General features: G+C 42.7%; 1 protein-coding gene across 1 annotated transcript in view; it reads right to left on the bottom strand.

Annotated features, from left to right (window-relative positions):
* SDHA (succinate dehydrogenase complex flavoprotein subunit A) overlaps positions 1 to 27315 on the bottom strand; it is a 213106-nt gene that overhangs the window by 80804 nt on the left and 104987 nt on the right. The window contains 2 exon segments of the mRNA XM_030209736.1: positions 8568 to 8739; positions 13089 to 13284. Of these exon segments, the coding sequence (XP_030065596.1) occupies positions 8568 to 8739; positions 13089 to 13284 (368 nt within the window).

Below are 27315 nucleotides of genomic sequence, written 5' to 3'. Positions count from 1 at the left end.
TGTTTGGGATAATGTGGGGTATAAAAAATGCTATAAATAAAAAAATAAATGTGATGGGTCTCTGTTGGTCTGTGTTTAGCCATCAACCTGTAGGTTTACAGCAACAAGTGGAACTAAATGACCGCTTTTCCTGTACACAGATGCAGCAAGTTCCACCAGCAGCAAGTTCCACCAGCAGGAGTGGCACATTAGGAGGAAGGAGCAGGTGGATGTGCCAACTGCAGAACAACAGGGAGAGGAGAATGGTTCCTCATCCTCTGGCTCTTCCTCCTTTTCTGAGTCCTGAGGAAGGGATAGAGGAAAGGGAAGGCTGGTAACCACAATGACCGGTTCCCAATGTTGCCCTCAGAGCCCACATCTACTGCAGGGGACTGAGGAAAGAGTTGCAGGCCATGTGGGCCACCATCGAGGGCAAAGCTGGTGGATATTCATGCGTGAAAACACAGTTGCCATGAGGAACCTGTTTCCCACCTCCCCACCCCATTATCTCTACCCCCCAACCCTTGAGTGGAGGCCATATAATTGTGTTTTACATTGCTGTTTTGTTACTGTTTTGAACATGTGGTTTCATTTTAATAGTTTTTATGTTATTTATGTTAATTTTATTCATCTGATTTTAAAACATTGTTGGTTATTATTATAAGGAAAATTAGTTAATTACCTGATTATTTTCTTTCCTTTAGTCCCGAAGGATCAGTCCAGATAAATGGGTTGTGACCATTCATCAGCAGGTGGAGATACCTCATAGCTCCTGCTCTTAGCAACCAAGCCAGTATTCAACAACAAAGCAGTGAAAGAGTGACTTCTAGGGAAAAAAACTTCAGCCTCTAGATAGAAAAAAGAACTATGAAATAAAGGGCAAAACGCGTGCCTTAGAAATAATAGAACCAGAATAATACAAACACCCAAACTAGATCCCGGAAAAAACGAAACCATCACAGAAGGGCGGGCCCTGGACTGATCCTTTGGGACTAAAGGAAAGAAAATTATCAGGTAATTAACTAATTTGTCCTTTCATTATGTCCCAAGGATCAGTCCAGACAAATGGGATGTACAAAAGCAATCCTTAAGAGGGAGAGACTGTGATAACCCTGCAGCAAGAATCGTGACCCCGAAGGAAGTATCTGCTCAAGTAGACACATCCAAACGTTAATGCTTAAAAAAGGAATGAGAAGATGACCACATCGCTGACCAACAGATCTCTGCCAACTAAACTGCCCTAGTCTCTGCCAAAGACCTAGTAGAATGAGCCTTGACGTGCATGGAAGCAGATCTATCCCTCAGAATGTAAGCAGATGAAATAATCTCCTTAAGCCGTCGAGCACCTGTCGCTTTTGAGGTTGGCAAACCCTTCCGGGGTTCCGCAAAGAGATCAAAAAAATGATCAGACTGCCTAAAATCGTTGGTAACGGTAAAATAGCGCATAAGGATGATCTTCACATACAGCAGTCGCAGAGAAGTGTATTCTGCAGAATAGACCTTCCTGGAAAAAGAAGGAAGAAACACAGTCTAACATGATAAGCAGATAAATCTTCGGCAAAAAAAGACAGAACTGTACATATGGAAAATCCCAAGTCAGAAAAGTGGAGAAAGGGATCCCTGCAAGACAGCTTGAAGCTCTGAAACTCTCAGTGCCAATGAAATGGCAACTAGAAATACTGCCTTTGAATAATTTTCAATAGTTGCCAAACAAAAGGGCTCAAAGGGGGCCGACCGAACAGCCTCAAGGATCATTTGAAGACTCCACCGAGGACAAATAGTGCAGTGAGGGGGACACAGAAGACTGACTCCCTTGAGGAACTGCACTATAATCAGGGAAGCAGCCAATGAGGCATTCTGTATCTTGCCTCTATGACATGCCAATGCTACCACCTGAACCCTGAGTGAATTGAGAGCTAAGCCTTTTTTGAATCCCTCCTGAAGAGAGGATAAAATTTGAGACAAGGAAGCACAAAACGGAGAAACACCATTCTATGCAGAACAGTTCCCAAAAGTTCTCCAAACTGTAGCATAAGAAGTGGCCCACTTTTGGGATTGCAGCAAGGTAGCAATAACATTTATTTTATTTATTTGTTACATTTGTATCCCACATTTTCCCATCTATTTGTAGGCTCAATGTATCTTACATAGTACTGGAGAGGTGTTTGCCATCACCGGTGTGAACAAGTACAAGGTGATGTTGTGGTCAGTGAAGTTCGTGTGGCACAGCCACCTTAGGGAATCGTATTGGAGGAGAGTTGTGTTATGTCCATTACGTTCTTTAGTTATGTTGTGTTGCAGCGATCAGGCATTTAGGTTGGATCGGTAGGGTATGCCTTTTCAAATGTGTTAGTTTTTAGTGTTTTCCGGAAGTTGAGGTGGTCGTATGTTGTTTTCAAGGCTTTCGACAATGTGTTCCACAGCTGTGTGCTTATGTAGGAAAAACTGGATGCGTAAGTTGATTTGTATTTTAGTCCTTTGCAGCTTGGGTAGTGCAGGTTTAGATATCATTCAAGTAACCCTTCTTCCTCAATTGCGCCTTCTCAAGAACCAGGCCGTTAAGTCAAAGTGGGAGGGATCCTCCATAAGTACTGGACCTTGGTGCAATAAGCCCGTCTGTGGAGGAAGAGTCAACCGAGGAGTGATTTTGAAGATGGATGAGGTCTGAAAACCAAGGACGTCTGGACCAGACCGGAGCTACCTTTCTGGGATGATACGCAACCCTGTGCAATGTCCTTTCCACAAGAGACCAGACGAAACATGTAAAGGAGGCCATCCGACGGCCAAAGCTGTACCAGTGCATCCATTCCTAGGAAGTCTTTCTCCGTGAAGCGACTGTAGAATCTGTGTACTTATGAATTGAGTCTGGATGCTATGAGGTCCAGAACCGGAAGGCCCCACTGTGTGGAAATGAGGCGAAATGCAGTCTTTGTCAGTTTCTATTCCCCCCAGTCCAGAGACACACTGCTGAGGAAATCCGCTTGCGAGATCAGTGAACCTGCTATGTGAGATGCTGAAATCATTGGAATGTTCAATTCAATCCACTGGAAAAAAAAAAAAAAAAAGACACACCTCTTGGACTACAGATACACTTTTTGTTCTTCCTTGTCTGTTGATGTAAGACACGGCTGTGACATTGTCCAAAAGTATGCACACCGGCCTCCCAAGAAGAACAGGTGCAAAGGGTAGTAGAGCTTTCTGGACAGCTTGAAGTTTTAATCTGTTGATGGACCAGAAAGCCTCCACTCTTAGCAGCCCTGTGTAGAGTGGTGAAGATAATGGGATCCCCATCCAAAGAGGCTGGCACTGGAGGTGAGAACACATCATCTGGGAGTCTATAAGGGCAACCCCTCCTGAGTGTACTCAGGGAGAAGCCACCAAGTTAGACTCCGTCTAACTTGAGGCATCCATGGCACCAGCTGACATAAGTCCCTGAGACCAGAGACCACTGGCTCAACAGGGATGACTGTAGGGGCTGCATGTGGAACTTTGTCCAAGGCAGAACATTCAAAGTTCCCGCCACAGAACCGAGAACCTGAGCATAATCCTACACCCGTGGCAGGAAAGAGAGAGAAGCCTGAGAATTTGCTGTTTGAGCTTGAGCTGACTATGCTGAGGCAGGAAAACTTTCCCTGCCTGGGTATTGAACCACATTTCCAGAAACTCCAGTTTCTGGATGTGGGTGAGATGACTCTTACTGTAATTCACCACCCAATCCAACATAGAAATAAGAGACAGGACTGCGTGTACTGTAAAGGCTCTCTTGATAAGAAGGTGCCCAAAATTAGGCAATCATCCAGGTAAGGATGCACCTGGATCACTTGCCAGCAGAAAGACTTGCACCACTACCATAACTTTTAAAAATGTGCGAGATACAGTGGCAAGGCCAAAAGGCATGGCCTTGAATTGAAAATCATCTCCCAGGATCACAAACCAGAGACATTTCCTGCGAGAAGGCCAAACTGAGATATGAAAATAAGCATCCTTGAGATCTAATGAGGTGAGAAATTCACCTGGCAGGACCGAGGTTATGACAGAATGAAGAGTCTCTATGTGGAAATGCAGCACTTGTTCAGCTCTCTAAGATCCAGAACTGGGTGAAAAGAGTCTTCATTCTTTGGGACGACAAAATAGAGGAAATACCGACCCATGCCCCTCTCTGCCGGAGAAACAGGTGGTATGGCCCCCAGTCACCTTCAAGAGGCTAAGGTAGTTTGCACTGCCCAAATCTTTGCAGACCTGCCGCAAGGAGACAGCATGAAAAGATCTATCCTAGTCTGTAGCCATGAAGAATTAATTATATCAAGAACCCACTGGTCTGCAGTAATGGTGGTCCACTTCTTGTGAAAACATACGAGTGAACATCTACCCCATCATTGCGAGGGATGCGAAGGAGAGGTTCTTGAGGAAGTGGAAAAGGGCTTGTTGCCCATGGTCTTCCTTTCATGGAAAGCGAGGTTTCTGAGCGGAAACACTAGCTTTTCTTGGTGTATACTTCTGTGCATCTCGAAAACGAGACTTAGCTCCCAGAGATGAGGCTTAGGCTTGTCCTCAGATAGCCGCGGGAGCTTGGAATCTCCCAGGTCTTTAACAATCTTCTCCAAATCCTCATCAAAAGAGTAGTTTCCTCTGAAAGGGCATCTTCACCAGAAGAGATTCTGATGCCACGTCAGCGGCCCAATACCTCAACCATAGCCAGCATCGTGCCAAAACGGCCAAGGCAATATCCTTAGCTGACGCTTGGAGAATATCATAGAGCATCTAACAAATAAGACAACCCCGCCTCTAGGGTAGAGAGACAGTCTGGAGGTAAGTCCTACATGGACAACTCTTGAATCCATGATAAAGAAGCCCTGGATACAAAAAAAGAAGAAATTGCTGCATGAGAAGTTAATGCACCTAGTTGAAAAGGAAGCCTCAACCTTGAGGTCATGCATATCCTTTAATGCAGTGCCACCTTCAACAGGGATAAAGGTAAGTTTAGCAACCGCCGTAATAAGGGCATCCACCTTAGGCAGAGCAAACTGCTCTAAATCAGATGGCAGATGAGGATATAATTTATACATAGCAAAAGCTACCCAGAGGTTAGAATCAGGGGTCTCCCAATGAGCTGAAATAAGCTCCTGCATAGCCTCATGAATATGGAAAGATATAGGAGGTCTCTTTGTACCTGACATAATAGATGGAGTAGGACCACAGGACTGAGAAGCAGGGGAAGAAATGTTTAAAGCTTCCATAGACTTTGTGATCAACAGAGGGAACTCCACTCTAAAAAAACAGCATAGCTACAGTAGGATCATCAACCCCGCCTGCCTCTGAAATGTCTAAGTCAAGGCCATCGCAGAACTAGGACAGTCAGAATACACAGATAAAACCTCCTCTGAGTCCCGAGGAACATTCTCCAAATCCTGCAAAACAGAAAGTTATAGTTTCTTAGAAAGCTGATCCTCAAAAGCAACGTGAGGGGAAGAAGGAAAGGCAGCTTGAGCTTTCTCTAATAAAAGGCCCGATGTAATAAAAGAATAAATTCAGGCGAAAACGGCAGGGCAGTGACTTCTACCCCCCCCCCCCCCCCCCACACACACACACAAAACCAACATCCCAGAACACAGTAGCAGGCGAGGATCCCGCTGAAAAAATGGCCGGTGAAGCCTCACAGAGTGAGGGAGCCGTTGGCCCTGAGCCCACCAAAACTGCCACTTGAGCGGAGCCAAACTGAACTCCCGGAGACAGATGGCCAAAGTAGGCAAAAGCAGCATGTCCACAGAGGTAAAGCAAAGCGTGCAGGAACTGGTACCAGACAGCTTACTTCCGCAGCGTGCACTCAGACTTAATAGGCTTAGACATGGAGAATAATAAATATACTCACAGAAAACAGCCAGTCTCGTGACCTCCAAGACATTGAAGCCCCACAATCTTCCCACAGCACAAGCGCTCTCAAAAAGAACCGCAGTGGCTGCTTTTTTTTTTTTTTTAATATAAAGACAGAGGCGGAAAAAAAAGAGATGGGAAGACTGAGATAAAGAGGTAGAAAGTGGCAACGGGGGAGCAGGGATGGACCTAGGCCTCTAGATTTACACCTGAGGCACAGGATATTCTCAACCCCAAACTCAACTGAATCTGCAAAGCAGGACAGGAGGCCACACAGAAGTCACTACAGTGCACAGGAGCTGCTATCCCGCCTGCTGCAGATAGAGAATACTGGCTTGGTTGATAAGCTTATGAGGCACAACTGGTGCCTGCTGGTGGATGGTCACAACCCATTTGTCTGGACTGATCCTTGGGACGTAATGGAATTATGTTATATCTGGTTTAATTTGGTGTGGTACTATGTTGATCTGTTTATGACAAACTACCTTGCTTTATGTTCTTTTTATATATATTTATTAAATATAAATCCCAATAATTATATCTTACCTCAAGTTTCATTTCTGCATATCCCAGGGCCAAGTGGTGATGCAATAATGTCTCGCATTCTACATGAAACGTGATCATCCTGTAGTGCACAGACTGAGCACAGAAGCAAATAGTATAGGCTGAAGTCAGCAAGTCAAGGCAGTGTTGTATTCAGTGTTTCCCCATGTGTGCTTTGACTGAGCGAAATGGATGGACACTTACGGGGACAGAACAGTCATTTGGTCAATTAATGACTTTACAATAGTGTACAATTAAAGTGCTATCCCCACATTATATTTCTCACGTACACCACTTCAACTGTAGTGTAACGCTCATCTACCTGGTGGACACCATGACACTGTGAGGTCACATAGACAGTACATACATACAGGGTTTACAGAAAATGTGTCACACAATGACAGCATTCATCTGTGAAAGATTGATATTATGGCCACATGGAATGTGACAATCATGAGCCTCTGGGAGCTGGCTGGAAGGTTGTAAAGTCAGAGAGGCATGAAACTGCCATTGACCATTCACACATGGGTTATTGTCTATATACAGTGTGGCTCCAAAAGGCCATGTTAAGATGGAATATCATGCTGAGAGGTGTCCTGTCTAGGGTGAGAAGGCTGTTTTAAGGTTGTGCTCAAGCTGATGAAAGGAGCCAATCTTGGTTTTGTTTTTGCATAATTAAAAGAGTAAAATGCCCCAGTTACGCTTTGGCTGAGGTGAACTAATTTATATATACCCTAGCTCCTGGCATGAAGAAAGGAGCTGATTTGCATACCACACTGCATGCTGGGAGAGTTTTGATTATCAGAGAAGTGGAGAATAAAAGTAATCCCCGGATCAAGTACATGGGAAAGAAGTTCTAGTGACTATTTCACAAAGGTACAGTTCCATATTGAAGATATATATTGATATTTTACCTCCTCCAGATACAGGCAAGAGAGGATCTGGGTACTACTGAAATATTAAGGCTTGTTTGCCATGGATCTCTACAACGATTAAGGTGTGGTGGAGTTCTCTCCTGGTCCTTTTACAGATATTGATGGAAGCTTCAGATTAGCAAGCAGAGCTTTGACTCGGCACAAGGGCCTCCATGGAAACTTCACTGTGACTATATAGATATAGATATAATATTATATAACATAATATTTGGGGTTTTCTTCCATGATTATTTTATATTGTAAACCACCTTGATATAATTTCATGTGAAAAGCAGTATTACCAATCTACAAAATAAATTATTTAGGCCTGGAAGTCTCGTTCAAAACTCACGCCACTTTAGATCTCTGGTACTGCTCATTTGTGAATGGATTCAAAGCCACTGTACATGGAAGTAGACCCAACATCTGTAGAGGAAGTTAACTCCTCCTCCTAAGCAAAGAGAATTCTCCTCTCTGCATCAATGAGTGCAGAGGGGCTTTAGGCGATCCTTTCAGTTTGTGACGACAATACTTCTGCAGTGCTTGGAACAAACTCCCTGAGCCCATACGCCGGGCCCCCTCCCTACCCATCTTCAAATCATTGCTCAAAGCCCACCTCTTCAGTGTCGCCTTCGGCGCCTAATCACTACACCTCTTCTCAGGAAATCTTAACTACCCCAACTTGACATTTCGTCCTTTAGATTGTAAGCTCTTCTGAGCAGGGACTGTCCTTATTTGTTAATTTGTACAGCGCTGCGTAACCCTAGTAGCGCTCTAGAAACGTTAAGTAGTAGTAGTAGTAGTGCTCACATTTCAGTCTGACAGTGGTCTGAACCAGATAGATCAGGTATTCAAGAATGGGTGTTGAAATTCTAAATCCTTCTACCATATTGAGGACATGGGCAGATCCCTAGCAACATTTTCCACATGCAAAATAAAAAAAACAACAAACATAGCACTTATTTACTTTTTTTTTTTTTTTTTTTACTTTAACTAATAGCAAAATAAGACAAATAAGAAGTAAACCTCTTTAACAACAGGAAAACTTTGTTTTTGAACCTATTAATCAGATTTGAGAAAACTTAGTTCTGAGCTCTGGGATTGCTATTTTGTCCTAGCACCATATGGTGATATCACCTACTTGCGTGCCAGACTGTACCCTACTTGTACAGAAACAAAAAAAAAAAAAAACAGTCAGTTGCTAGATAATTTTACTGGAACTGCTCATTTGACTAGCCATTGCTGGGGAACAATGCTTACCAGGCTTGAACAGCTCTGCGATGGTCAAGGCACAAGCACGACCAAATACCACCAAATCAAGGAGGGAGTTTGCTCCAAGACGATTAGCACCATGTACAGATGCAGAAGCTGCTTCACCACAAGCATACAAGCCAGGAACTACTTTATCCTGTCCATCCACATGGATTATTACCTGTTAACCACAAAACTAACTTTATTTTATATCAACAGGTATAATAACCAAGGTAAAACATTCATCTTAAGCTAGTTAATCCTATATACCCATGCCACTGAGAGGCCTTCCAGAAGATCTCAACCTTTTGTAAAAAAAGGGACGTAACTAACTTTAAAATATCACAAAAGTTTTTAAACATTTGGATCATTAAGAACTGAAAAACTCTGCATTAGAAATTTAAACTTTGTGAGAATTCTGGCAACATTTTTATCAGGTCCTCGGATTTAGCAATTTATAACCCTCACCCTGCTGTACACTATTCTCCCCAAAATATTAAGCAATGCCCTATCATCACTTCTTTAGGTTCGGTAACTAATAAGGATATCGTCAACATACAATACTATATTGTGCTCTGCCCCTCGCAACAAAAAAAATGGTCTGATCTACATTCTGTGGCTAAAACAAATAACGGGGACAGGGACAACCCTTATGTGATACATATAACATTAAGGAAAAGGGAGAAGCTCACTGGTGACAGCTCATGTGTTTATGGAAGCATACAAATCCTGATCCAAGCCCTGAAACACTGTTACGGCAATTTAAATTTCTCCCAGACCAAAAATGAGGAAACATATACCCTGAAAAGGGATTTTACCCCCAAAGAAAATTATTATAATAAATTAAGCAAGGAATCGAACCCTCTACTAGTCACCTCAATGGTATCCCCTAGTACTATAAATAAATACATGACCGTTATAAAATCTCTCTAGTCCAGGTAAAGTAACCGAGGCAGAGTAATTTATGATCTATAATGCAAAATGTTATTTTACAGATTCCTTGAATTAGTAGGCTTAATTTACAGAAAAATATACTTTTATGTAGATTTCCATCCATTAACCCTCAGGTCTTGGACATTTAGCGCTGGGATTTGACTGCTGTTTTATTTCTAGCAGTAAGAAAGGGACCTGCAGCTTAAAGCCCTGCTACTGTGGTTTCTGAGATGGGTACTGTTAAGGACAAGATAAATCTTCAACTGTGGTTGGATGGGTAGGATGGCTTATTGATATTTCTGTTATTGTATTGTTATTTTTGTATTCTTTCCAACCTAAGAACTAGACCGATGTAAGTTCCAGAGGAGAAACGGTTCCAGTTTCTGCAGCATAGGAACCAAGTTAAAACAAAACACAGGAGGGGGGAGGGGCAATTTATTCAAATAGGTTAGTTTTGTTCATTATAGTCACAGTATGTACCTCACTCCTAAGCCAGGGTATGTGGGGTATGGTCTCAGTCTCTCAAATTTACTGTTAACACTTGCCATAGTATTTGCATCGTGCTTAAACACAGCAGATAGTGAACTGCTCCCATCAAACTGCCTTTCCATATTCTCTATTCTTCCCACACCCCAAAACTAGCCCCCATCAACTCTCCTCACTACCCACAAAATCATCCCCCTAGCAAACTATTCACCATAATTGCCCCATCCCCCAAAAATATGTCCCTGTAACTACCCACACCAAACTGCCTCATAAAATTAAACAGCAGCAATCAAGTCTTGCTGAGTACCTTCATGTCTTGGCCTTATTGTATAAAATCTAAGATCTATACTGAATCTCAGCAATACAACACTACAATTAAGTATGGTTGGAAAGAACACAAAGAATATTTAGAGCTAGAGATGGTGGTAGTGATAAGGCAAACACTGCTAATGAAGACACCGTTGCTACAAATAAAGGCCATGATAGACCTGTTCATGGACTCACTACAAAAATTAGCATTAGTTGTTAGTGTATAAACTTGAATTATAGTCATGTTGAAGGGTTGTCCATGCAATCTAATTGACATGTGATCATTCACAGCACTGTACTCAAGTACTATCCTTGCAAAGTCATTCTTGACTGAATGCAACTCCATTTCTTCTCTGATTTTCATGCCTTGAGTAGTAAATCATAGGTTCAATATTCAAGGTGATTTAAGCGGGCAGGAGAGGGACTTGCCTATTTAAATCACGCTCAGTGAGCCAGCCACACATATTCAGAGACACTTAACCAGACAGTGCTACTGAGTATCGGCTCTCTTCTACGGTTTTCCTTTGTGGTTAGAGAGGTGTGGTAGCCGTGTTAGTCCACTTTTAAAGGTAATCAATAGAAATAAAACAAAATAAACATGGAAAAGAAAATAAGATGATACCTTTTTTTATTGGACATAACTTAATATATTTCTTGATTAGCTTTTGAAGGTTGCCCTTCTTCGTCAGATCGGAAATAAGCAAATGTTGGTAGATGACAGTATATATAAGTGAAACATCAAAGCATTCCAGTGACAGTCTAACAGGAATGGGGGTGGATAGGTGAGAGACAGGAAGAGGGACAGGTGAGATATGCATGGAGACAGGAGGGCGACAAAGCAGTACAATTTTCAAAGCAGTACAATTTTATGATTTATAATGGGCTAGAAAACCCAGATCTTAGTTAAGTCCTGTCTGGTGGGTGTCAAAATATTTAATCATTCTGACTTCAAAGGTCTTAGGTTCCTGTACTGTTTTAAAGTTCCCTTTTAAGATTCTTACCATGAAGTCACTGGTACAGTGTACTGGTTTTGTAAAGTGCTGCCCCACAGGCATGACATCTTTATTAGTACTGGCATTTTTCATATGGTTTCTATGTAAATTAAATCTCTTCTTTAGCATCTGACTGGTTTCTCCAATATAGCAGCCTTCGTTGCATTTTTTGCACTGAATGATATATACCACATTGGAAGATGAGGACGTGAAAGATTCCTTAATGTTGAATATTTTTCCTTTGTGAACAACCGTGGGGTCCTGCGAAATGTTTTGGCATAGTTTGCAGCTGGACATATTGCAAGGATGTGTGCCATTCTTTTCTTTTTGTGTTGGGAGCTTACTTCTAATTAGCTTGTATTTTAAGTTGGGTGGCTGTCGGAAGGCCAGCACTTGTGGGGATGGAAATATCTCTTTCAGTAATTCATCCTCCTGGAGTAGAGGCTGCAGATCTTTTATGATTTTTCTTAATTTTTCCAGCTCTGGGTTGTATGTCACTATAAGGGGGATTCTGTCTGTATGTTTGGGTTGTCCCTTATAGTGACATACAACCCAGAGCTGGAAAAATTAAGAAAAATCATAAAGGATCTGCAACCTCTACTCCAGGAGGATGAATTACTGAAAGAGAGAGAAAGAAAGAGAAAGAGAAGAAAGAGCGAAAGAGAAGAAAGAGAGAAGAAGAAAGAAAGAAAGAAAGAAAGAGAAGAGAGAGCGAGAAAAAAAAAAAAGATAGAAAAAGAGAGCGAAAGAGAGAGAGAGAGAAAGAAAGAGCGAAAGAGAAGAGAGAGCGAGAGAAAAAGAAAGAGATAGAAAAAGAGCAAAAGAGAGAGAGAGAAAGAGTGAAAGAGAAGAGAGAGCGAGAGAAAAAGAAAGATAGAAAAAGAGAGCGAAAGAGAGAGAGAAAGAAAATGAAAGATAGAAAAAGAGAGAGAAAATGAAAGATAGAAAAAGAGAGTGAAAGAGAGAGAGAGAAAGAAAAAGAGTAAAAGAGAAGAGAGAGCGAGAGAAAAAGATAGAAAAAGAGAGCGAAAGAGAGAGAGAAAGAAAATGAAAGATAGAAAAAGAGCGAAAGAAAAGAAAGAAAGAAAGAAAAAGAGCGAAAGAAAGAGAGCGAAAGAAAAAGAGAGCGAGAAAGAAAAAGAGAGAGAGAAAGAAAAGAAAGAAAAGAAAGAAAGAAAGAAAGAAAGAGAGAGAGAGAGAGAGAGATATGGACAGGACCAGGACTGGTAAAGGGTAGGATTGGGGGGGGGGGGGCAGGGAGGATAGAGGCAAGGGAGAGAGCTCGACAAGCGAATTTTCCAGTTTAGTCTTATCTCTATATATAATAGGCAACACCAACGTTCTATGAAGCCTCCAACCGGAAGTGTGAAGAGGGAGAGATATCCGGTTTCCCCATGAGTGTCTGCCCCGCCCTCGCTCTCTCTCTCTAACACAAACAGTGAAGGAAAACAGCAAAGCAGGAAATCAAATCGCTCTCTCTGTAACAATGAAGGACTCAGAGGGGGGAGGGGAGAGAGGGCAGGAACACACACACTCCCACATGCACACAGAAGAAAACCTTGCTAGCCCCCATTTCATTTGCATCAGAAACGGGGCTTTTTTACTAGTTATACTATAACTTGCAAGGTGTCTATAGTTGTATAAGAGACACAAATATAAGTTTATAAACACAAGATTAGCAATAGTTCTCTGTCCAAATCATACCTTAGATAGTTTAGTATGTACACAAAAAATTAATACCCTTAACTAAGTAGCATAGGAATACAGCAGCATATAAAATGAGGTCACATTTAAATCCATTGTTAATTACCTGTCCTTTGTAGTTTGTAGGAATACCTCCCATGTTATAATGTACAGTTGGAAGTACAGGAATGGGGTCTTTTGTTACATCTACACCTGCGAAAATCATGGCAGTCTCAGAAATTCCTGGAAGTCGAGTGGCTAACTGCTGAGGTGGTAAATGATGCAACTGTAAGAATACATGGTCCTTCTCAGGACCACAGCCTCTATCAAAGAAATAAACAGAAAGTGAGAACAACGTGGGTAAAACACAGTAACAGTAAACATATAAACATATAATAAAACATAGAAATATAAGCATTGCCTTACTGGGTCAAACCTGGCAAGACCCCAAACAGTAAAAAAAAAAACAGATTTTATGCTACTTATCAAAAGGAAACCGATCAATTTCCCGAAGTTCATCTTAATAATGGCTTATGGGGGATCACTTGATGCTAGGCTAGGGAGGGGAAGCCGAAGAGAGAAGCTCCGGGGCCCCTCAAGAAACATCTAACCCCACGCATCTCAAAAACTTGTGCAAAGACCCAATCCGTGACAGACTCCAGCAGGGGAAATGCCTGGCAAAGGAGAAGAGAAGTGGGGAGCATTGTTGTGATAGATTATGTCAGCAAAATCACAGAAGAGAGAAGGAACACGAGGCCGCATAGGAGAAAACAAGATGGCAGATGGAAGCTCCTCGGGAACAACATCGGTTGGTTTGGCATGGGCGGCTGAAATAGATGCAGAGGTGTCAGCATTGTTGGAAGCCTCCATAGATCAGAAGTTACAGAAAACAGACAAATTAGAGGCAATGGACTAGAAACTAGATAATTTATGAACGGATCTCACAGGATACCAACAGAGACTCTCAGATGTGGAAGACAAATGCCTGCAGCAGGAGAGCTACCAACAGAATTTACAGAAAAAGTTAGAGCGGCTAGAATTGAGGCTAGAGGATTTGGAAAATCGAACTCGCCGCAATAACCTAAGGCTAGTCAGGATACCAGAATGTATCAAAAATAACGAATTGCGAGTTTTCTTGGAAACCTGGCTGCCAAAGTATTAAGCTTAACATCGGTGGAAGGTCCACTGAAAATCGAAAATGCGCACCGACTAGGGCCGACTCGCCCAGAGATCTGCGCCCGAGGGTTGTAATCCTCAAGCTTCTTCATTATGTGCAAAAATGGAGATTATGCAGGCTATGAGGAAACTGGGATCTTTAACCTATGACAACAATCAAGTCTTTTGCTTTCAAGGTTTTTCAGCGGCGCTAGCAGCGCAAAGACGTTTATTTTCAGAGACTTGTAAGCTGCTGCATGCAAGGAAAATATCTTTTGCCCTTCTATACCCAGCGAGGCTTAGAATTTCCTACAATGGTAGAACCAAACTATTTCACCTCAGTTGAGGAAGCTTCAAAATACGCAACTCAACAGACCTCAGATCATGCAGTGATCAAAGAGCCCCGTGCAACCTGAAGAGATAGCTGGGTGTGCTCAGGAGCGGAGTCGTTGGAATCAGACACGGTGGCAGAAAAGTGACTTTTGGCACAGTTTACCACTTTGGACTATGGATATAAGGAGCTTAAATGCAGCAAGAATCACTGTATTAATTTTGTGGTTGGAATGGTTGGGCCCAATTTTTCTTTTAACCAAAAGGGAAGAGTGATGAATGAAACTCTGTGTGGGACATTCCGCTGCTTGCCTGGAATGAGTGTCATACGAGCAACAAGGATCATTGGCTGCAGCTCGCATCCATAACTGTGTGCCCCTCGGACGGAGATGGGGGAACTGCTCTACGCAGATGGAAGGGGAAGGTGGAAATTTTACACAGAACACTCCGCTGTTTGATTGGACTGGGAGCCTTACGTGCAGTGAGGAATATTTGAAAGGTGAAGGCCGACACTCTACTCAGAACATTCCGCTATTTGACTAGCATGGGAGTCTCAAGGCCAGTGAGGTGCACTGTAAGCAGTTCATGTATGAAAAAGTGTGTTTTACAAGCGGAGACTGGGGAATTGTCATATACAGAATGCTTATCCTTTCCATTCTCTTTTTTCTCTCTCTTTCCCGTTTCTTCTTCTTTCTATATTAAATCTTGTGGAAGGGCCAAACTGGATCGGAATATTGTATGTAATGATGTGTTCCAATATACAGTTCTTGCTAAGTTTAAGAAGGGGAACGAAGTACAAACTAAAGTCCAAACAAAAAAACAGCACCTTGACAAAGGCTCATTCATTAAAGAACTGTGTTCCATTTTTAAAGGCCCATGGTGCTGTTTTTTTGTTAAGTTTACGAAGGGTCGTAATTTGTTCAAAGTATTGTTGATGCAAGGGGGGAGGGAAACCGGGAGGGACTCGTCATGATCAGATTCTAAATTAGAATATTTTTTTATCTAGGAGGGATTGGGTATGAGGGAAAAAGGGGAGGGAGGGAGGAGGGAGGGGTTGGGATTTGGGAGGGAGGTATGTTTTGTTGGTGTTTGCTTTGGCGGGGATGAAAGTTCAAGAAACGGATAATTACTTTTGGATGTGGTAGGGGAATTTTGAGCACCTGGGTTCTTGGAATTGTGTGGGGGGGGGGGGGGGCGCCCCTTCCCTCTTCATTGCAGTATTGATTATGGAAACAAGAACATAATCCCTGAAGGCCCTGGGGTCACAAATTTATATCCTGGAATCTAAGGGGGGGGGGGGGGGGGTCTCCTCACCGATTAAGCGAACAAACATGCTGCAGGCTCTGAAACATCATAACACAGAAGTTGCGTCTCTGCAGGAGACCCATCTATCCTCAGTAGAGCACACTAAATTTCTGAAGGAGTGGGTAGGTCATTTAGTAGAAGCCCCGGCGGTGCAGAGGAGGGCAGGAGTACTGATTCTTTTTCGCAGAGGTCTGGCTGTGCAGATTAAGTCAGTCGAACGCTGCCCAGTGGGTAGATAAGTTTTGGTGGAGGTAGTGCTGGAAGGTCAACGATTAATATTTTGCAATGTATATGCTCCAGATATTTTTGACAAAAAGTTTTTCCGCAAGTTCTGGTCGCCGCATCTCAAGAAAGCTATAGTAGAATTGGAAAAGGTACAGCGAAGGGCGACGAAAATGATAGTGGGGATGGGACGACTTTCCTATGAAGAGAGGCTGAGAAGGCTAGGGCTTTTCAGCTTGGAGAAGAGACGGCTGAGGGGAGATATGATAGAAGTGTATAAAATAATGAGTGGAATGGATCGGGTGGATGTGAAGCGACTGTTCACGCTATCCAAAAATACTAGGACTAGAGGGCATGAGTTGAAGCTACAGTGTGGTAAATTTAAAACGAATCGGAGAAAATTTTTCTTCACCCAACGTGTAATTAGACTCTGGAATTCATTACCGGAGAACGTGGTACGGGCGGTTAGCTTGACGGAGTTTAAAAAGGGGTTAGATAGATTCCTAAAGGACAAGTCCATAGACCGCTATTAAATGGACTTGGAAAAATTCCGCATTTTTAGGTATAACTTGTCTGGAATGTTTTTACGTTTGGGGAGCGTGCCAGGTGCCCTTGACCTGGATTGGCCACTGTCGGTGACAGGATGCTGGGCTAGATGGACCTTTGGTCTTTCCCAGTATGGCACTACTTATGTACTTATGTACTTATGTAATTTAATTGCCCTCTTGACACCCTTTCAGGAGGGCAATATTATTTTGGGAGGAGATTTTAATATGGTATTTGATCCTCGGATGGATAAATCTTCTTCTGGATCCCAGAGCTCCAGTCAATGCTCTAGAAGCCTGCCCTTCCTCTGCAGTGCTTTAGATCTGATAGACGTTTGGCGGGTTCTGCACCCCACACTTAGAGATTATACACACCTCTCTCGTGCACATCTGAAACAGTCACGTATTAACTATTTCTTGATATCTAGTCCCCTCTTCTCTAAAATTCCTGCAGCCGAAGTCGAACCTTGTGAAATTTCACATCATGCCATTATATGGTTTCAAATGGAAAAAGGGGTGGGCCGTCATCAGAGAGACACCTGGAGGTTCCCATTAGAACTTTATTGGGATGCAGGTTTTGGGACTTTTTACCGGGAGAGATGGGAAGATTTTAAGGCATATTTTCAAAGCACTTAGCCTTCCAAAGTTCCATAGGTTTCTATGGAACTTTGGAAGGCTAAGTGCTTTGAAAATATGCCTCTTTGTGTTCCATAATAGAGCTCATACCCACCAACACAGTCTTTTTTGGGAAACGGCAAAAGCAGTGATGCGAGGGGAGATAATTTCCTATACAGCCCGTGCCCGTAAAGTGAGGGATAAGGAGATCCTCCGGTTGGATATGATCCAAAAGCATCTGCTCCAGTATGGGGCTAAGCAGTCAGTGGCTAATAGAGAAGCCCTTTTGACATCCCAGAGAGAGAGTTACATAAGTACGTAATTAACGCCACACTGGGAAAAGACCAAGGGTCCATCGAGCCCAGCATCCTGTCCACGACAGCGGCACCTGGCAAGCTTCCCAAACGTACAAACATTCTATACATGTTATTCCTGGAATTGTGGATTTTTCCCAAGTCCATTTAGTAGTGGTTTATGGACTTGTCCTTTAGGAAACCGTCTAACCCCTTTTTAAACTCTGCTAAGCTAACCGCTTTCACCACGCTCTCCGGCAACGAATTCCAGAGTTTAATTATGCATTGGGTAAAGAAACTTTTTTCCTATTTGTTTTAAATTTACTACACTGTAGTTTCATCGCATGCCCCATAGTCCTAGTATTTTTGGAAAGCGTGAACAGACGCTTCACATCCAGCTGTGCCACTCCATTCATTATTTTATATACATCTATCATGTCTCCCCTCAGCCGTCTCTTCTCCAACCTGAAAAGCCCTAGCCTCCTTAGTCTTTCTTCATAGGGAAGCTGTCCCATCCCCGCTATCATTTTAGTCGCCCTTTGCTGCACCTTTTCCAATTCTACTATAGCTTTCTTGAGATGCGGCGACCAGAACTGAACACAATACTCAAGGTGCGGTCGCATCATGGAGCGATACAACGGCATTATAACATCCTCACACCTGTTTTCCATACCTTTCCTAATAATACCCAACATTCTATTTGCTTTCCTAGCCGCAGCAGCACACTGAGCAGAAGGTTTCAGTGTATTATCGACGACGATACCCAGATCTCTTTCTTGGTACGTAACTCCTAACGTGGAAGCTTGCATGACGTAGCTATAATTCGGGTTCTTATTTCTCACATGCATCACCTTGCACTTGCTCACATTAAACATCATCTCCCATTTAGCCGCCCAGTCTCCCAGTCTCATAAGGTCCTTCTGTAATTTTTCACAATCCTGTCGCGAGTTAACGACTTTGAATAACTTTGTGTCATCAGCAAATTTAATTACCTCGCTAGTTACTCCCATCTCTAAATCATTTATAAATATAAAAAGCAGCGGTCCTAGCACAGACCCCTGAGGAACCCCACTAACTACCCTTCTCCATTGTGAATACTGCCCATTTAACCCCACTCTCTGTTTCCTATCCTTCAACCAGTTTTTAATCCACAATAGCACATTTCCTCCTATCCCATGACCCTCCAATCTCCTCTGTAGCCTTTCATGAGGTACCTTGTCAAACGCCTTTTGAAAATCCAGATACACAATATCAACCAGCTCCCCTTTGTCCACATGTTTGTTTACTCCTTCAAAGAATTGAAGTAAATTGGTCAGGCAAGATTTCCCCACACAAAAGCCGTGCTGACTTGGTCTCAGTAATCCATGTCCTTGGATGTGCTCTGTAATTTTGTTTTTGATAATAGCCTCTACCATTTTCCCTGGCACCGACGTCAGACTCACCGGTCTATAATTTCCCGGATCTCCCCTGGAACCTTTTTTAAAAATCGGCGTTACGTTGGCCACCTTCCAATCTTCCAGTACCACGCTCGATTTTAAGGATAAATTGCATATCACTAACAGTAGCTCCGCAAGCTCATTTTTCAGTTCTATCAGTACTCTAGGATGAATACCATCCGGTCCAGGAGATTTGCTACTCTTCAGTTTGCGGAACTACCCCATTACGTCCTCCAGGTTTACCGTGAAGTCAGTAAGTTTCTCCGACTCGTCAGCTTGAAATACCATTTCCGACACCGGTATCCCACCAAAACCTACCTCGGTGAAGACCGAAGCAAAGAATTCATTCAATCTCTCCGCTACGTCTTTATCTTCCTTGATCGCCCCTTTTACCCCTTGGTCATCCAGCGGCCCAACCGATTCTTTTGCCGGCTTCCTGCTTTTAATACCTCTAATGCTATCTTTTTTTCGTAATCCCTCTTGGCCTTATCTGCGCCTTGCATTTGCTTTGACACTCCTTATGTTGCTTCTTATTATTTTCAGACGGTTCCTGCTTCCATTTTCTGAAGGCGTTTCTTTTAGCCCTAATAGCTTACTTCACCTCACTTTTCAACCATGCCGGCTGTCTTTTGGACTTCCGTCTTTCTTTTCTAATTTGCAGAATATGTTTGGCCTGGGCCTCCAGGATGGTATTTTTGAACAGCGTCCATGCCTGTTGTACAGTTTTTACCCTCTCAGTTGCCCCCCTAAGTTTTTTTTAAACCGTTCTTCTCATTTTATCATAGTCTCCTTTTTTAAAGTTAAACGCTAACTTATTTGACTTCCTGTGTATAGTTACTTCAAGGTTGATATGAAAACGGATCATATTATGATCATTGTTATCAAGCGGCCCCAGTACCATAACGTCCCTCACCAGATCATGTGCTCCACTAAGGACCAAGTCTAGAATTTTTCCTTCTCTCGTCGGCTCCTGCACCAGCTGCTCCATAAAGCTGTCCTTGATTTCATCAAGGAATTGTACCTCTCTAGCGTGTCCCGATGTTACATTTACCCAGTCTATATTTGGATAATTGAGTTGAATGAGTTGTTACACCAGAGGGCGAGAAAGTCCCACCTAAACTACCGGTATAATTTGTTCCTTCATGGGAACAAAACGTGGGCCCTGTTGGCACGACTAATAAAAAATAGAAAAGGACATTCAAGGATAATGCAGTTGCAAGACCCCAGAGGAGGATGGATAAGATCAGACACAGAGACAGCGACATGTTTCAGGAAATATTACGAACAATTGTACCAGGAGCCTACAGACGCTATGTTAGACAATAATTTATACTTAAATAATTTATCCCTACTCAAGATTTCATCCTCGCAAAGGGAATTTCTAAATGCCCCCATTACAGAGAGAACCCTAATGCTGGAACTCCAACAGAGTAAACTCTACAAGACGCCAAGCCCAGATGCATTCCGTGTGGAATTCTATAAGATGCTCTATGATCAGCTGAAGGCCCCTTTATTAAACCTTTTTAATTCAATGGGGGAGACTGGGACCATGCTGGAGTCCTTTAAAGTTGCTCAGATGATTGTACTTCTGAAACTTAGGAGGACTCCGGAGGATCTGGGGTCCTACAGACCCATTTCTCTCCTTAACTGTGATGTGAAACTCTATGCAAACATTTGGCGAACAGATTATCTCATGTGCTCCCAGACTTGATCTCTCACCCACAAGTGGGATTTGTGAAGGGCAGGACTGCGACAAGAACATCAGATCAATTTTGGTTTCATTGGAAGCAGTGGAATGGTCTAGAAGACAATCATTGCTAATATGCTTTGATGCAGAGAAGGCCTTTGATCGGGTGGTGTGTCAATTTCTTTTTGCAGTCTTGAAAAGGGCTGGTATTGAGGGATTTTTTGGGAGGCAGTAGGAGTGTTGTACTCAGACCCAAAGGCTTTTATGTGGGTCAATGGGGAAAGTTCTTCGGTATTCCCTATACGTCATGGTACAAGACAAGGTTGCCCATTGTCTTCATTGCTTTTTCTTTTGTCTGTGGACCCACTTATTAGAGAAATTGTTTCCCATCCAGAGATTTCTGGGGTACCCATCGGACAATCCACCTTCAAGATATCAGCTTTTGCTGATGATCTCTTAGTGCATCTTACTAATCCTCGGAGGTCTCTGGAGGCGTTGCTGGCTCTGTTTCGTGAATTCGGAGACTTTGCAGGTTTCAAATTAAATGTTTCCAAATCTTTGGCATTGGTGTCGACGGAACAATTGAGACAGGATTGGGGAGAGGCGCTTCCTTTTAGGTGGGCACGGGAATCCTTTACTTACTTGGGAATAAAGCTGGCAATGAAGGTAGGATCTTTATATCATTTAAATGTTTCTCGCTTGTAAGAGAATACTACAGAACATTTGAAAAATTGGAATGCCCTTCCTCTACCCCTTCATGGAAGAATACACTTATTTCACATGGTTGAATTTCCGAGGTGGCTATGTCCTTCAGATGCTGCCATTTCGTATTCTGGCAAAGGATTTGGTTTTACTGCATAGACAGAACATTTATTTGGGGAAGAGCTAAACCCAAACTGTCCCTACAGTTCATGTTAGGTTCTTGGAGGGAAGGGGGTATAGGAATTTCAAATATACGCCATTATAATCAAGCTTGCCTCCTTCGTCATTTAGGGGATTGGGTGCTAGACAGACAGGATTATACTCCCCGAGAGCTGGAAAAAGAGCATTTTCGACCGTGTCACCTATATTTTTTTACTGCAGGCTCCGAGCCAGGAGATACCTCCCCCTTTTAGAGCAAGTGTCCTGTTACGGTCCTTGAGGGAGGTCTGGAGGGATCTGACTAGATACTGGGGTATAGCTTCGGAAGTCTCTGACCTACTGCCCATTCAGAGTAACCTATTGTTTTCTCCAGGTCTGGAAAACCCAGTGTTTCGAAGATGGAAGGCCATGGACATGACTAGACTAGAACATGTTCTGAATGCGAAAGGGTCGGTGGTGCAGTGGGGGTGGGTATTGATTTTGGTAATATATTTGTGCACAACCAATTAGCTCATTATGTACTTGAGATAGGAGGCGAGGTTTTGGGAGCCAGACACAGCAAACATGTGAGGGATTTCTTTGGTCAGGTCCTGGGGGATCGTCTTTCGGTCTCAGGGTTACATAAGGCACTCACAAGGGTAGCTCCTCACAAGAATAAGGAGAACATCAGAAGCAATTAGGCTCAAGATTTGGGGAGGCCAAATCTTGTTTTAGATTTTGATCAGTTATCGGCAGAGGTACTTACACTGTCGGTAAATACGGAAATCCGTGAATGCCAATTTTGTATTCTGCACAGGGCCTATCTGACAAAGGCTCAAATCTTCAAGATGGGAGGGGTGGCGGACCCCTTTGTTCGAAATGTGGTAGGCAGGTTCCTTCTTTCACTCTCTCTGGGAATGTCCGAGGATCCAGGCCTTTTGGACTAGGTTGATGGGCTTTTTGGAGGCGCTGCTGGGGATGAAAATCTCTTATACCCTCTGGGAATAATCCTAGATAAATATAAATCATTCAAGGTAGCCAATAGAGGGGCTCAATGTTTGGTACGCAAAGCTTGTATATTGGGCAAGCGGCTCATTCTAGGGGTGTGGAAGAGTGCTTCACCGCCAGAATATTGGCATTGGCGCAATAAATTACACGAGCTCTTGCTAATGGAACACAGAATGGTTGGCATATCCCCCCCCCCCCCCCCCCCCCCCCCGAAGGAGAAAGGCGTTTCTGATAATCTGGGACCTGTACATACAAGGGCGCGTAGTTTTGTGCTAAGTTCTCTATAAGCATACAATTATCCCCGGTTTTGTTTTGTTTTTTGGGGGGGGGGGGGAGGGAGGAATGGGAGATGGATTCCTTATGTTGATCTGTCCTGGGGTGTTTGCTCCAGTTATGCTTTATGCATTTGAAACATAAGGGGGGGATTTTAAAAAACTTGTGCAAAGCTTGATGACAGGAGCTTTCGGTTGGTCTTTACTGGGTACAGTTATGTTTATGAATCTTTGTAAACCTGGATATGTTTGCATATAAGTGTTTCTGACTGTCATCAATAAAAACTGTTGAAACATAATGGCTTATGGACTTTTCTTGTAGAAACTTGAACAAACTTTTTTAAAAACCCTGATAAGCTTACCTCATTCTCGGGCAAAATTATTCCAGAGTGACTTCAGTAGATGCCACCTAGTCATTGTATTTTTCAAAAGAGTAAATAAGCGATTTGTGTCTCTGCTCCACTCCACTCAATATTTTATAGACCTCTATCCTATCTCCCCTCAGCTGCCTCTTCTCCTAGCTAAAATGCCCTAGCTTTTTTTAGCCATCCTCAAGGGAAAGTTGTCCCAACCCCTTTATCATTTTAATGCTCTCCTCTGTATCTCTTCTAACTCTGCTATATCTCTTCAGATGTGGTGACCAATATTTGAGGTAAGAACATAAGAAAACCCATACTAGGTCAGTCCAATGGTCCATCAGGCCCAGTACTCTACTTCCAACAGTGGTGAATCCAGGTCACAAGTACCTGGCAGAAACCCCAATTAGTAGCAACATTCAATGCTACCAATCCCGGGACAAGCAGTGGATTCCCCCTTGTCCATCTCAACAACAGACTACGGACTTTTTCTCCAGGAACTTGTCCAAACCTTTTAAAACCCAGATACGCTAACCACTATTACCACATCATCTGGCAACGAGTTCCAGAGCATAACTATGCTTTGTGTGAAAAAATAGTTCCTCATATTTGTTTTTAAAGTATTTCCATGTAATTTCATTGTGTGCCCTGGTCTTTGTACTTTTTGAAAGAGCGAAAAATCAATTCACTTCTACTTGTCCTACACCACTCAGGATTTTGTAGACTTCAATCATACCCAACTTCAGCCATTTCTTTTCCAAGCTGAAGAGCCCTAATCTCTTTAGCCTTTCCTCATACGGTACGGGAGCAGTTCCATCCCCTTTATCATTTTAGTCGCTCTTCTTTGAATCTTTTCTAATTCAGCTATATCTTTTTTGAGATATGGCAACCAGAATTGAACACAATACTCATAAGTACATAAGTGTTGCCATACTGGGACAGACAAAGTCCATCAAGCCCAGTATCCTGTTTCCAACAGTGGCCAATCCAGATCACATGTAACTGGAAAGATTCCAAAACAGTACATTTTATGCTGCTTAACCTAGAAGTAAGAGTGGATTTTGCCATTTTAATAATTTTATTTTATTTGTTACATTTATATCCCACATTTTCCCACCTATTTGTAGGCTCAATGTGGCTTACATAGTACCGGAGAGGCATTACGGACTCTGGTGTAAACAAATACAAAGTGATTTTGTGGTAAGATAAAGTTCTTGTGGCACAGCTACACTAGGGAATCGTACAGCGAAAGAGTTGTGTTATGTCCATTACGTTCTTTAGTTTTGTTGTGTTGCAAAGATCAGGCATTTATGTTGGATCGGTAGGGTATGCCTTTTTAAACAGGTTAGTTTTCAGTGTTTTCCACAAGTTTAGGTGGTCGTTCGTAGTTTAAGGCTTTTGGTAACACGTTCCACAGTTGTGTGCTTATGTAGGAAAAACTGGATGCGTAAGTTGATTTGTATTTGAGTCCTTTGCAGCTTGGGTAGTGCAGATTTAGGCACGTTCGTGTTGATTCGGATGCGTTTCTAATTGGTAGGCCGATCAAGTCTGCCATGTATCCCGGAGCTTCACCGTAGATAATTTTGTGGACCAGGGTGCAGATTTTGAAAGCAATGTGTTCTTTGATTGGGAGCCAGTGTATTTTTTCGCGAAGGGGTTTTGCACTTTCAAATCGCATTTTTCCGAAGATAAGCCTAGGTCCCGTGTTTTCAGCAGCCTTAAGTTTCTTTAAGGTTTGTTCTTTGCATCCAGCATAAATTCCATTGCAGTAGTCTACATGGCTTAGTACCATTGATTGTATCAGGTTATGGACTTTTCTTTTAGGAAGCAATCCAAACCTTTTTAAAATCCCGCTAAGCAACTGCTTTTACCACATTCGCTGGAAATGAATTCCAGAGTTTAATTACACTGACTGAAGAAATATTTTCTCTGATTAGTTTTAAATGTACTACTTTGTAGCTTCATTGCATGCCCCCTAGTCCAGTAAACAAGCGATTCACGTCTACCCATTCCAATCCACTCAGTATTTTATATACCTCTATCATATCTCCCCTCAGCTGTCTTTTCTCCAAGCTGAACAGCCCTAGCCTTTCCTCATAGGGAAGTCGTCCCATCCCCTTTATCACTTTTGTCGACCTTCTTTGTACCTTTTCTAAATCCACTATATCTTTTTTGAGATGCAGTGACCAGAAATGGCCACAGTATTAAAGGTGCAGTTGCACCATGGAATGATACAAAGGCATTATGACATCATTTTTATTTTCCATTTCTTTCCAAATAATGCCCAACATTCTATTTGCTTTTTTCCCAGATCCTTTTCCTAGTCAGTGACTCCTAACACAGAACCCTGCATCACGTAGCTATAGTTCAGGCTCCACTTTCCCACATGCATTACTTTGCACTTGCTCACATTAAACATGAACTGCCATTTGATTGCCCAGTCTCCCAGTCTTGTAAGGTCGTCTTGGAATTTTATCACAATCCTCTTGCGATTTAACAACTTTGAATAACTTTGTGTCGTCAGCAAATTTAATTTCCTCACTAGTTATTCCCATATGTAAATCATTTACAAATCTATTAAAAAGCAGCAGTCCCAAAACAGACTCCTGCAGCACTCCACTATCTACTTTTCTCCATTGAGAATACTGACCATTTAACCCTACTCTCTGTTTTCTATCCTTTAACCAGTTTTTAATCCATAATACAACACTACCTCCTATCCCATGACTTTCCAATTTCCTCTGGAGTCTTTCATGAGGTACTTTGTCAAATGCCTTTTGAAAATCTAGATACACAATATCGACCAGCTCAACTTTATCCACGTTTGTTCACCCCTTCAAAGAAATGTAGTAGATTGGTGAGGAAAGATTTCCCTTCACTAAATTCACACTGGCTTTGTCTCATTAATCCATGTTTTTGAATATGCTCTATAATTTTGTTCTGTATAATAGTCTCTACCATTTCGCCTGGCATCGACATCAGGCCTACCAGTTTATAATTTCCCGGATCACCCCTAGAACTCTTTTTAAAAATCAGCGTCACATTGGCCACCCTCCAATTTTCAGGTACTACAGATGATTTTCATGACAGGTTACATATTACTAACAGCAGATCAGCAATTTCATGCTTAATTTTTTTGGGTTTTTTTTTTTTGAGTACCCTTGGATGTATGCCATCCAGTCCAGGTGATTTACTACAGATGGCTCTTCCTCTCAAAGGAGGAGCAAGGCATCTGAGGCTAGTTTGCTGTATGATCCTAGTCTGGAATTTAACTGAGGGCTTTCTTTTTATAGTGAGTGGCACATATTTATCAAGGTGATGCCCCCTTTTAAAAGATCTTCTGGGTTATGCCCATGTCCAGACAGTTGTCTTTCCCTGCCAGGTATATGGCCCTCAGCGACATCCCTTGAAATATGGCCCACTTCCATATCCTGGTCACTTCTTGATAGGAGGAAAGATCCTGTGTCTTCTTGCTTGTTGATGTAATACAATGAATCCTGATTGGTTTTCGAATCAGATTATCCTAATTTAGACAATCTCTGAAAACCTTTAGAGCATTTCAGACGCTTAGCTCCATGAGGTTTATCTGATGAAGTCTCTCCTGGGTAGATCACGGACCCTGAGTGTGCAACCCATCCACATGAACTCCCTAGCTCAGGTTGTATGCATCTGTCGTCAATGCTTTTTGAACTTGTGGAATTTGGATAGGTACTCCCTTGGCTAGACTGGAATTATCCACCTGGACTGCCTCCTTGAAAGGAGTTGTGATAGATATTAAATCCTGTAGGTTTTCTCTGGTCTGCGACCACTGGAAAGACAAAGCCCATTGAGCTTGCCATTAGAGTCACATGAAGTGGTGGCTATCAGGCTTATTTTCAAAAGAGAAGGGCGCCCATCTTTCGACACAAATCTGGAGATGGGCGTCCTCTCAGGGTCGCCCAAATCGGTATAATCAAAACCATTTTGGGCGTCCCCAACTTCTTCCCGTCACGGGGACAACTAAAGTTCCCAGGGACTGGAGTGTGCCTAACAGATGGGCGTCCTCAAGCAATAATGGAAAAAAGAAGGGCGTCCCTGAGGAGCACTTGGGCAACTTTACTTGGTCCATTTTTTCTTACGACCAAGCCCCAAAAAGGTGCCCGAACTGACCAGATGACCACCGGAAGGAATCAGGGATGACCTCCCGATGCCCCCAGTGGTCACTAACCCCCTCCCTCCCTGAAATAACCAACTTTAAAAACTTTTTTTGCCAGCCTGAAATGTCATACTCGGGTCCATCTCAGCAGTATG

Source organism: Microcaecilia unicolor, chromosome 1, assembly GCF_901765095.1.
Source record: "Microcaecilia unicolor chromosome 1, aMicUni1.1, whole genome shotgun sequence".
In the NCBI taxonomy this organism is placed as follows: Eukaryota; Metazoa; Chordata; class Amphibia; order Gymnophiona; family Siphonopidae; genus Microcaecilia; species Microcaecilia unicolor.
Note: the sequence above shows the minus strand (reverse complement) of the source record. Positions and strands in the feature narration are given on the sequence as shown.